This window comes from Vitis riparia, chromosome 5 (assembly GCF_004353265.1).
Source record: "Vitis riparia cultivar Riparia Gloire de Montpellier isolate 1030 chromosome 5, EGFV_Vit.rip_1.0, whole genome shotgun sequence".
NCBI lineage: Eukaryota > Viridiplantae > Streptophyta > Magnoliopsida > Vitales > Vitaceae > Vitis > Vitis riparia.
This window is the reverse complement of record NC_048435.1, coordinates 10,132,076-10,144,144: the sequence shown is the minus strand read 5'-3', so window position 1 is coordinate 10,144,144 and position 12,069 is coordinate 10,132,076. Positions and strand designations below refer to the sequence as shown.

Here is a 12,069-nt window from a genome sequence, read left to right as displayed (position 1 = left end):
CTATTTGTCCAAAGAGAAAGAATCACTTATCCTAGCTTGTTTCTCTCACATTCCCACTTATTCCCTCTCAGTTTTCAAAGTGCAAATTAGGAAGATCATAAAGGGATTTCTTTATTTCAGATTTTCATTAAGGGAAAAATAACAATCTAATTAGGTGGAATCAGGCGATAAGACCTAACATAGCAGGGGGTTTGGGTTATGGAAAGATTTCCCCCAAGAAAAACAACCATTCTAGGTAAGTGGCCGTTGAGATTTCCAAGGGAGAGCAACAGGTAATTAGAAGTCTTTATTTTTTTAGACTCCAATAGATGGGATGCTGACATTACTTCACACTTTCACAATTTTCACACTTATGCTGATGAATAAAAAATATCTAAAGTCTTCCTTGATTTCTGCACTTTTTCAGGTTCTCAATGGTACTGGTAACAGGATTTGTTTTAGGGAAAAACTTCTGTGGGGTAATCATTCTTTCTATTCTATCTTTCTAGATCTTTCCTCTTCTTCTCTCCAAACGATTTTAATTTTTGTTGTACTTGGATGACCAGGAAATCAAAGAACCTTACCAGTTGCAATTCTATGTTTATCCATGTCAATTTTCTATGCTCCATTTCCCATGAGATAGTCTGGCCTCACTTCTTCAGGGCTTTTCTCCTGAAGATCATTCAATTTTGCTCTCCCTCCAGATGGTCCCATTCTTTTCCCAAAAATTTTATTTGAAAGTCCTAAGCCCCTTCTAATATCAAGGCTTTTGCATGGCTGGTGGCAAAAGAAAGGTCAATTTAACAATGTTTATAATTCATAATGTCTTCTAAAGCCTTATGCCTAAATTGTTGTATCATGTGTAGAAATGATGGTGGATATTTATTTCTCCATAGCCCAGTGGCTAGGATTTTTTAACACATTATTTTGAATGGCTGGGTTGAATATATGACGCTTGTAGCCTTCCCTACTTTGAGTGCAAGATTCTTTTGTGAGTGGCTATGGAATCATTAGATTTGAAATTCTCTCTTTTCACCTTTTGGCCTTAACTACTTCGTTTTGTGAAAGGATCGTCAAGCATCATCATGTAGGATTGGAAATCAGCCTGTTTGCGTAGCAAGAGTATAGTGGAGGTTCTCCCAGAGTGGAAACCTACTCCAGAGGGATAGCTCAAGTTCAACTTAGACGGGTTACTAGCCAATCCCATGAAGGGTTCACAGTGTCCTCAAAGATCACACAGGATATGTAGTTAAAATCTTATCCAAGACTATGGAAGGGGGTTGACCATTGAGGCTAAGATCCTCACTTCGTTGGAAGGCTCAAGTATAGCTCATTAGACTTCAAAACAACTTTATGGTAGAGGGAGCCAAGGACACTCGATATTAATGATAGCTTGGGTATCTCAAGGAAACATGAACCATGGAGATCAGGTTCATGAAAGCACTAATATATTCACTTTGCCAGAGCTTTGAGTTGTTCTTTCGTTTAGATCCGTAGGTCAGATGATCACTTTGTAGACCTTTTGGCTAACCATGGAGCTTCTCATCTAAAGCCTTATCAGTGGATTTTTTTGCCACCTGTAGTTTGTATCTTTTATTTCATCATGCTTAGCGCTCCTTATCTCTTGTTTAATTGTTGTTCCTTTTCTTTCTAAATTATTTATCCATCATTCTTGAATTATACTCATTTTCTACTGATATGAATAGGTTTGATCTTTATCAAAAGAAAAAGTAAAACCAATGCTTATAGTAGTCAAGCAACAAAGATTTTATGTTGATTGATACCACCATCGAGTTCAAAATAATAAGATAACCATTAGCCTGATGAACCTAGGAAATATCTAGGTGAGGGAGCTGAGGAACCATCAATGATTGGTGAACCAGAAGATCCATCGGCAACTCCTTGTGAAATATTACCCAAATAGTATTTCAAAGACTTCTACACAGTAAGGTGTATTGTGTTCTTGTAATGGTTTCAGTACCTGCAGGATTATTAAGAGTGTCCAAGTCCCATCACATGTATCCAGCACTCAGTTAGGCTGTCAGCCACTTGATTAGAAGATTTCAACAATTTAATTGCTGTTCAAGATGATAAAAGTGAAACCAATTTAAATTTCAAAATTCTCGGAGGCACTTAGCATTCCTCTTGGCTGAAATCAGGTTCAACATCAAAATCTGAATGATTTCCTAAACTGAGCAAATTATACTCCTATAGGCATAAGTCTCAATGCAAAACTTTGACAACTTGCCTCACTGAAACTATTTAGATATGCAGAAGACACTCCAGGGAAAAACTAAAGTAACTTGATGATTCAAAAAGACAAGCATGGCTACATAGGTATTAAAACCCACAGGCTATATATAAGAAATCTGTTGACACAACCAACTTCAAGTATAGCACTAGGGTCAGGTAAGAAATAACTCAAAAAACAAAAACATATATTCTAATTTCTAAAGCAATGAATTCTTTAATAATCAATATCATTCACATTTTGGACTATTAAGTCAGTGACAAGAAAAATATGCAAATCTGGGACAAAGATATAATACAAATACAAAATTTTGCATTGTAGGAATAAACCGAAAGACTACGATTCTTGATATATCACTTAACTATGCTTGGATGAGAGTCGACCTAACAAAGGAATACTGACAAGAAGAATAAGATATGATGCATTTGTTATAAGTGGTTATTACCCTCATGCGTTTCTCCAGCTGGAGTTGGCAGGTCAGCTCTTCAACTTGCTTTTCCAGCATAGTTTTAGCAGCTTGGAGAGCACCAGTTTCCTTAGCAGCCTGCAGAGATATCAGAAATATCAAAAAATCATTGCACAATAACCATTTTAGGTAAGAGTAATCCACCATCTCTCTATTGATTATTTCTTATGGACAGATTCGTTTTGCCCACAGCCCATTATTATTTAGAGAGGGGTGCCAAATGATATTGTTGAGATACTGATGATAGCCTATGAAGTTCTTGGAAGAAGAAGTAGCATGTAGTGGAGTAGTGCTCTTTTAGCTACTCTCTCACTGATTTCAATGGAGAAGAACAGAAGAATCTTTAATGAAAATACAGTTTCTGATAAGGTGTGGAATACCTTGACCTTCTTGATGCTCCGTTGGGCTTCCAAAACCAAGGAATTTAAAGTGAGCCCTGGGTGTTACCATGGTAGTTTTCTTCCTTCTGTGAGGATAGCATCAGGGAGGAGGAAATTCTGTGTAGACTGATCCTCTAAAGGAAGATTCCATCTTAATGAAGATGGTCACTTAGGAAAATTCAGGCCACTTGGGGATCAGGACATATTAAGGGTCACAGAAAGATGGTTGTGCCCGTCATTTTGGAACCATGTAGTTTGGTTTGTATTCAGCTGCAGATTAAGGCATTACTTGAAGATTGAAAGAAGCTGCAGTGCCAGTGTTAAGTAGTCTCATGATCGAGTGTGTTTCTTTCTTGGGAAGTGAGGGGTTCATGGAGTCACATTCACCTCATGGAGAAAATCTGACCTCATCTAGGCTTTTAGAAGTTTCCTACAGGTGGCTCAGCAAATCATCCAACCAGGAGGCAGATTTTTTGGCTAAGATGGAACTAGGACTTGTATACAGCTAAATGCACCCGTTGAGTGCCAAGTTACGGGTTTGTTAATGATTTATATATTTTCTTGTTTACAGGGGCAGCCTATACATCCTCATGTAACATCTATTTTTTTATCAAAAATAAAAATATATAACAATTTTAAGTAATTTAGGAAGAAGGAATGGAACTTGCTAATTTCTAAATGCCAGCAAGGTTACTAGAAAGTCTAGAATCAGAATTTAGCAGGAGAAGAGTGCAACATATTTGAAAAGAGAGGACATATTCAGCCATTATTTGATCCCATTTGGAAGTGTGTGCATGAAGGGGAAGTGAGAAGACCATAACTTCTAAGCTTAAAATTACTATCATTCTATAGAAAGCAAGCTAGATGGCACATGCCAGTTCTGTTGTTCTTTTATTTGTCTTTTTTTTTCTTGATAAAAAACAATTGAAGACATGAATCTATAATTATGATGAAGAGAAAGACATGCCAACTCACTTCTGTATGAAAATTATCAAATTTTCTTCTTATAATCAATCCTGACATTGTAAGGCTCAAATTTATTGAAGTGTATACCAAACAACAAGAAAAAAAAATCGAAAGAACTTGAATCTGTTAAGACTATGGCCATATATGGAGGTGTTTAAAGAGGGGAAAATATCAAATATTAACAAGCCTGCTGTCACCAAACAAGATTTTAAGCTTAAATTGGAATCAATAAAAAGACAAAATTGAAGAAAACAGGGAACTCAATCTCACTATTTTAAGCTTCCGTAGTTCTCTACGGGCAACTTTTCCTCTCCAGGCACATTGTGTTGAAATTGCCGCTTTCTTTATCCTCAGATAATGAAGGTGGGCTAAGTATCCTCGGCATCGACTCTGTAATAAGCATGATTTTATTCCAAATGCACAAAGTACATAACAAGTGACAGAAACATAAGCCTATCCACAGAATGTGCTACATAACAAACTCCTCAGCATAGTAAATAGAACCAGATAAAGCCAAGGCTATAAGGTCTTCATACGTATGGCTGACACCTAGGAGATTTTTCAGTAAAACTAGAATACTTTTGATGATGAATCTACTATTCTTATAGCACGTATATTTTATTGTTTACAGTGTAAAAGAAACAAAAAAAAAAAAGAGCAAATTTCTAAGGTAGTTTTAATTCTGAATTTTTTGATGCATCTGAAACTCTTATACACCAAAAGAAAGGTAGACAGAAACTTGGATGACAAACCAAAATGAAGAGTTAAGGTACAATAGTACACATTGTAATTCAGAAAGTCATACACACCAAAAGGATGGGAAGCACTTTCTTTTTTTCCTACTCAAATCTTAACTTATAACTCAGCTTGATTTTCTCTTTCTTCCATTGCTTTGATCCATCTTATAATTTAAGTTTTCCACAAAATCACTCTTGTCCATTAGTATTTAATTTTATCTTTCAATATAAGTAAAACCAAATCAAAACTAATATAATTAACAAAAGAGTTTTGGAGATAAAATAACAATTAGTAAGTTCATTCCACTTTTGCAACCACAACTGCCTAATGTTTTGATTCTCGACTGTTCCAGAAACACTTAAGCAACAGAACTGCTTGTATTTTTGGTAACATGTTTCCAAATATTTAAGCTTTTAAGAAATCTAAATAGGAAACATATAGCTCAAAAACCCTCCAAAGTATGAGCTCTTAATTTTATAGTACTTCCAGATTTTTACCTGGATAATAATTGCAGCTTTAGTCTGCTTCCTGAAACGAAGCTCATTACAAGCACCCATCACTCGCATACCTGTTTGAATAGAAACAGCTGAAGAGCAAAACCTGTTGTAAGCTTTCCTAGCAAGATACATGCGCAAGTCTTTTTGGATCGTCCGACATGCAGCTTCCTTCCTCATTTTTTCATAACGATGGCATGCAACTTGAACTGCAATTGCCTCAGAGAAAAGAAAAGAGTTGAACACAAGTTACATTTCCTCATAGGCAAAGACAATGAGTCTAAGATCTTGCAGTGACTATAAAAAACAAGTAATTCACCATGATGTGCATATATAGTACTTAATTTTTATTTTTTTTATAAGTAAAATTTCTATATATAGTACTTAATAGTTAATACCTCGACATGAGGCTTGAATTTGTATGGCAGATTGCCGCAACAAGACAAAGCTTTTACGACTTAGATATGAACGAACTTTTCTCTGGATAATGCTAGCAGATCTTCCTAAAACCTCATTCCTACGAGCATCTAGTTCTGCCATCTGACCAGCTCTAAGAAACACTTTTGTTTTACCAATCTGCAACAGCAATGGAGCAGTTAGATTTCTTCTCCAAAACCCACCCAGAGAAGGTATGCTAAGATCATGTAATATTAAGCAAGATAGAAGATGTGACAAGAACCCCTAATCTATGCAATAAGGGGCTGGCAATTGATGATTTCTGGCATTGGTAACTGATATTTTTTATTGTTCTTAACAATAAGATCCCATTCAAAATAGAATTTAAGTTTATCTATTTCCACAACCAGATAAAAATAAAAATAAAAAAATAAAAAGTGGGAAATTATTACTTATCAAACAATGATGAAAAAAAGGAAAGAATTATTGTCAAAGGAATCTTGAAAAACAAGCCATAATCTAAAACTATGACATGTACCTGATACCCTTTAAGGTCCACCTTCTCCAGAATCCTCTTGGAAGTAGTAACCTCATCACAGCTATAAGAATTAGTTAAAAGAGAAATTCAGTGCATTTAATAGTTTAATGGCACATGGTTCAAGGAGGGTAAAAGAAAAAATAGGGGGAAGAGGGAAGGAGGAGAAGAACTTGTGTTGACATTAGGAAAGCTACCTCCCCTTCAAGACATCAGGTGCAAGGATGCCAAAACGAGCAATGAACTCAACAAATGTTCTTCTTGTGGGAAATCCAGCACAACTGATCCTAATTGCTTCCAAGACACCCTGAAATAATATGAATACCAAGTTCATAGTCCTTGCATGCACAGAAAACAGTCATTACTACTGAAGTGAGCAAAAAATTAACTCACCCCACAACGTAGTTGTTGTAGAACATTATTATTCTCAAAGATTGATGGCTTAAGAAGATTATTTGGCTTCACACAGCGAACGTAATGCGGCTCAGTGGCACTCAGTGTTTCAAGCAAAGATTGCAATTGTTGCTAAATAAGCATACAACAGAAATCAAAACCAAAAAGCACAAAAAAAACTGACAACAGCATCAATATATGCATTAGAACATAGACAAACCTTAAACTGAGAACCTATTGATGAGAACTTCGATGTTTTGGAAGACTCCTCAGGTAAAGGTGGGAACAAGTCTGCCACGAAGGAGCACCTGGAAGCACTCAGAAGTGATTGATGCTCAGCAACAACATAATCTTTGTTTTTATCCAGGAAGTGCTCAGTTTGATATGTGACCTGAAATCACAATTCTCTCCATGAAATATATCAGTGAAACTTGTTTTGAAGTGTTTTTTCCATTCTTTTTTAAAAGACAACAGCATATGATTCCGCCATACTCCTTAAACCCCACTTTCAGCAACGACAGATGGAAAAAAAAAAAAAGAAAAAAAAAAAGGATTCAACAATAAATTATGTGGACGGGAACAAACCCATGATACTTACATCACCAGCATAGTGATAAATGGTGAAGTCAGTAGGTGACAACTTTGGCTTGCTGAAGCGTTTATGACTTTTAAATGTTTGGTAAAGCTTCTGTGAAAATGTCTCATGCGTTGACCTTGGAAACATACTACAAAAAATAAAGAAGATAAATTGTTAGTTAAGGAAAGAAGAGATTATTCTTTTGAAATCTAAACCAATAAAAATAATTTATTTTTAAATAACTGTATTAGTATATGATATTCTAGAACATACCATGCCTCATCCAGAAGAGCAATGATGCCACCAGGTTTCTGAAGTTAAAAATAAAAATATGAGAAAGGAAAAACTCAAATATAAAACTAAGAAAGACAAATCTGTTAGAATGTCATAAATTCTCTTTTCAATCTTTCTTTAAGAAGACCAGAAAGACTCCAATTCCACATCCCTTTTTTGTGTCAGAACTAGGAAAAAAGCCAAAGTATTATGGCAAAGAAAGGAGAATGATCACAAGCAACAAATGTATGGAAATAAAAATAATAAAAAATCTCTTCACAGACATCAAGAAACAAAACCTAAAAAAGTGCAAAATAAAAAACTAGAAAGAACTTGACACCATTACACTGTCAATAAGAATAAAAGAGCAAAAATCAGCTTCACCTACAAAATGTGTTGTTTCTTCCAAATTGCACCAACATTTTATAGTCGAATAGAACCTCAGATAATACATATTGGATAATCCTATATACCCTAAACGAATCACCAATAGATACCACAGCAAACTGCAATTGGAATATACAATTTTGGAAAATAACCTCATAAATTAGCACCAAAAATAATTTTTTTCTTTTTCTCTTTTTTCCTTTTTTTTTTTAATAGACAAAAAGGGAGTATTTTGACAAGCAACAATCAAAGGGGGCACATCCCTAGTATACCAAGGGTATACGAAGGGCGCCAAAAGGCTATAAAGGACCAAAAAAATTAATGCAACCCGATATAATCAATGAAATAGTACAAATAACAAAACCAACCACCCCCCTTCTAAATATATATATATATATATATATCACCTAAACAACCTCTAGACCACAGAAACAGGTAGCAAGTAAAAGTATCTTTCAAAACTTGAACTAATCACTTCATCCCCTCAAAGGTCTTATGGATCCATGCTTGCCAAATAGTCCAAAACAAATGTAGGTGCAAGAAAGGGAAAAATTCACTCCCTAAGAGGTGAAAGTTATCAAAGTCTCTTAGGACATTGATGACTAGGTAATGGCACATTGATTACAAAGTAAAGAGACATGAATGACTATATTTAAAAGACAGAAAAATCTCTATCAAACTCAGTCATCAGGAGGGTGTGTCATATGTTCTCTGATTCATCAAATTTTCAGTTGGTGGGGTGAGGAGGAGATTTTGACTTAATCATTGGTGTGAAACATCATCCTGATGCACTATTTCCAGATTTTTCAATATTTAATGTAAAAAGATGCTTGAATTAGAAATAGCAAGGGTTGGTGTGACTCATGCTTGGCTCAGGGAGCATTCTCAGTTTTGAATGTAAAAAATATAGTTTTGAATGAATTTTAAAAATCATTCTCAGTTTCTACAAAGAGGCAAAATTTAGCGCAATGGCTTAGGGAGCATGTGAACTACTTTGGTTGAAGATCATTTTGAAAGATTTGAATATTCAATGGGATGGCCCAATGAGACTTTACTACGACAACAAATCTGCAATCAGTATTGCACACAATCCAATGCAACACGATCGAACAAAGCACATAGGGATAGACAGACCTTTTATTAAGAAAAGCTAGATAGTGGATTGATTTGTACTCCTTATGTGTCTATTGACCGCTAACTTGCAGATATACTCACCAAATTTTAACCAGTGCAAAGTTTCAAGTAAGTATATCCAAGTTAGGAATGAAAAACATTTATTCACCAGCTTGAGGGGGAGTGTGGAATAATGAAATTAGAAAGTTGTAATTGTATTATATTGTAATTAGGAAGTGAATTAGGTGTAATTGAAGGGATTGGTTGTAATTAGGTTATGAAGGTTACTAATTTTGGTGCTAGGAATGTATATATGTACGGGTCTCTGTATAGATTAAAAAGAAGAAGAATCAAGGAATTTTCTACCTTTTATTCTTCAATCTCTCTTCTACACAAGGAACCTAGCAAGTAGAGCATCCCAACTCTATAACAGTATAAAACATTTGGCATAGCCACCCATCAAGCCTCTAAGAACCTCTTTCCTTATTTGCCACCCATGAAACGACCAACAAAAAACCATCCATTACAAGATTGAATGAAACCAAAGCCTTTGCTTGCATTAGGCCCTCCAACAGAGCTAAAATATTAGACCCAGTGGAAAAGCTTCACTTGCAAGTCTAGATTAAGCTTTTATTATTGAACTTTGGCAATCTCTAATCCTACCACTGATCCCAAGTTGTTGTGGGGTATCCAAAGAGCATCCATCAAAGTTTAACTTGACTACTCTCTCAATCAATAGTGATCATATTTGAGATGTCTTCCAAGCCAACTACTTTGACTTGCAAACAAGACATCAATCTAGTAATAAAGAAGGGGTACCTATGAAGGCTTCACTAGTAGAAACCCAAAGGAGGATAAGGAGTAAAACAAGTCCCAAACCACATCTAATGTCAACATCCTAAAAAATCCTTACATTTATTTCCCACCATATTATCAAAATCAAACTGAGGCTAATAATACCCCATAGAACCCTACCTCTAGCATGACTCATAAAGCCTCTGAAAGAAATGGCCAACATTTTTGCCACTGTACAAGGTGGAACTCAAATGATCCCAGAAAGGATGAACGAACGATCCCATAAACTCAAAGCTATGGGCACTAAAAGAAAAGATGATCAATTGATTCACCACTTTCCTTTCACTTGATACATCACTCTAGATTGACAGCTTTAAAAGGTCCCTACTTTTGAAGCTTATTATTGGTATTAATAATCTTACTAGCCATAAGCTATGTAAAAGCCTTTACTTTGGAAGGGGTTTTAAATTTCCAAATAAAATTAGTCAAAGCAAAAGGGACAAAGGTGGAAAAATGAGAAATTTAAAGAAAAAACTAAGAACAAGCTTGAAAAGATTAAAGACCAAACCTTCACATCAGGTAGGAAGATGATAAATACACATGAGCTATAGAATACATTAAGAGACCTAATTCCTCAATTTCTTGATCTAGGAGATTTTAACAAAATTAAAATTCCTAGACAAGGTAATGGAGGAGGATATGAAAACAATGGAGATAAGGGACTTTCTCATAATATCTTAGATGATTAATAGAGAAAGAAGTTCATGGAAATTTTATAGTTAGATGCACAAAATCATAAATACTGCAAATGAGTTGGGTTTTGGTCCTTCTATTAGGTTCCTCATTTAGTGAACCAAGTTGCAAATTAGTTAGCCAAACAAGGAGCAAAGCATTTGGCCACCTTTGTTGAAGACTTCCTTCCCCCTCAAGTGTTTATTGTCTTTTTCAAATATATATATATATTGGTTTTTCTCATTTTGAAGTTAGCCTAGTTTTTGTGGATCTAGTTCTTAGTTACTTTCTAACTAACCTTTGTACATCTTTGAAGGATTGCACATTCTTCTTGTACTTATCAATTGATTGATGAATGAAGATGGTTGTTGCTGATAAAAAAAATAATAAAAAAACTAGGTTTCGCAAGAGATACCCAAACACCATCAAAATTCGTTCAAGGTTTCGCAAGTCGAGTGGCTTAGTTCATGAGAAAAATATGGTATCATCTAGAAACTATAAATGATTTACCCTTATGCTATAGATCTAACAACCAAAAAGCGCTTTATGAAGTCACACTGCTCTGCTTTCAACAGCAATCTACTAAAACTATCAACCACTATAGTGAAAACAAAGGGAAATGGAAACACGCCTTGTCTTAAGCCCATAAATGCCCTAATCCATCCTCTAGCATGCTCATTAATTAACATAACAAACTTAGTTGTAGATATTTTTTTTATAGGTAAAAATAAGCAATTAAATTAAAGGCGCACCAAAGCACGCACGGAGCAAAAAAATGGCACCAAAAGGCAAGCAAAAGGAAAATGGCAACAACAATTACCAATCAATACAAAACCAAAGCCTTAAAGACCTAGTAAAACATAAAGCCCCCAACTGACCCTCTTACCTTCTCTACACTTGAACACAAGAAATGTCCTACTCTTTGGCTCCTTACCATTGAATCATGAAAAAAAACACTTTGATTCCTTAAACAAACTAGATAGGAACAAGAATTGTTTTTTAAGCTCTAACCAATGACTATGATTTTTCTTGTCATCCCTATCTTTAACCCTCTCAAACAACCTTCTACTCCCTTATAATTAACAAAACACATGGGATTTTTTTTTTTTTTGGTCTCGCCCTTGGGTTTTAGTCCCAAAAGACACAAGATATGACTCATCCTTGGATGGTAGTCCCAAAATAGTCAATCATTATAATAGAACATTTTTTAGAGCATGGACAAATGATATATGCATGGTTGAGAATTATCAACTAATTATATGTGAGAAAATGGATGACGCAAAGCAAAGATGGAACCATATGCAACATTTATGCATATTTGTCATTAGTGCATATTTGCTAAATTACTAATGATTATAAAAATAAAAATAAAATAAAAAAATAAAAAAGTTTACATGATGTTGTATGTTTTAATTTGATTCAACTTTTTATCAATATAAATGGGATGGTTATAAACTCTCCTACTGAATTGTGAACTTACCATATCCCTTTCCCTCTTAGAAGCAAGTTAGGAAACAATTGCTAAGATTGATGCACTTGTAATATGGGTTAACATTAGTGAACCATGGGGTTTTCGTATGTACAAAGAAATATT

At 34.9% G+C, this 12,069-nt stretch overlaps 1 protein-coding gene across 4 annotated transcripts in view; it reads right to left on the bottom strand.

Moving 5' to 3' along the window:
- LOC117914233 (myosin-6-like) overlaps window positions 1-12,069 on the bottom strand; it is a 120,330-nt gene that overhangs the window by 41,882 nt on the left and 66,379 nt on the right. For all 4 annotated transcript variants that reach the window (XM_034829475.1, XM_034829473.1, XM_034829476.1 and 1 more), the window contains exons 14-23: window positions 7,449-7,486; window positions 7,197-7,323; window positions 6,819-6,989; window positions 6,599-6,730; window positions 6,403-6,512; window positions 6,209-6,269; window positions 5,673-5,850; window positions 5,278-5,483; window positions 4,313-4,432; window positions 2,676-2,774 (exon numbers count right to left, since the gene is read on the bottom strand). In XM_034829475.1, coding sequence (XP_034685366.1) covers window positions 2,676-2,774; window positions 4,313-4,432; window positions 5,278-5,483; window positions 5,673-5,850; window positions 6,209-6,269; window positions 6,403-6,512; window positions 6,599-6,730; window positions 6,819-6,989; window positions 7,197-7,323; window positions 7,449-7,486 — 1,242 coding nt within the window. The remainder of the gene's footprint in view (window positions 1-2,675; window positions 2,775-4,312; window positions 4,433-5,277; window positions 5,484-5,672; window positions 5,851-6,208; window positions 6,270-6,402; window positions 6,513-6,598; window positions 6,731-6,818; window positions 6,990-7,196; window positions 7,324-7,448; window positions 7,487-12,069) is intronic.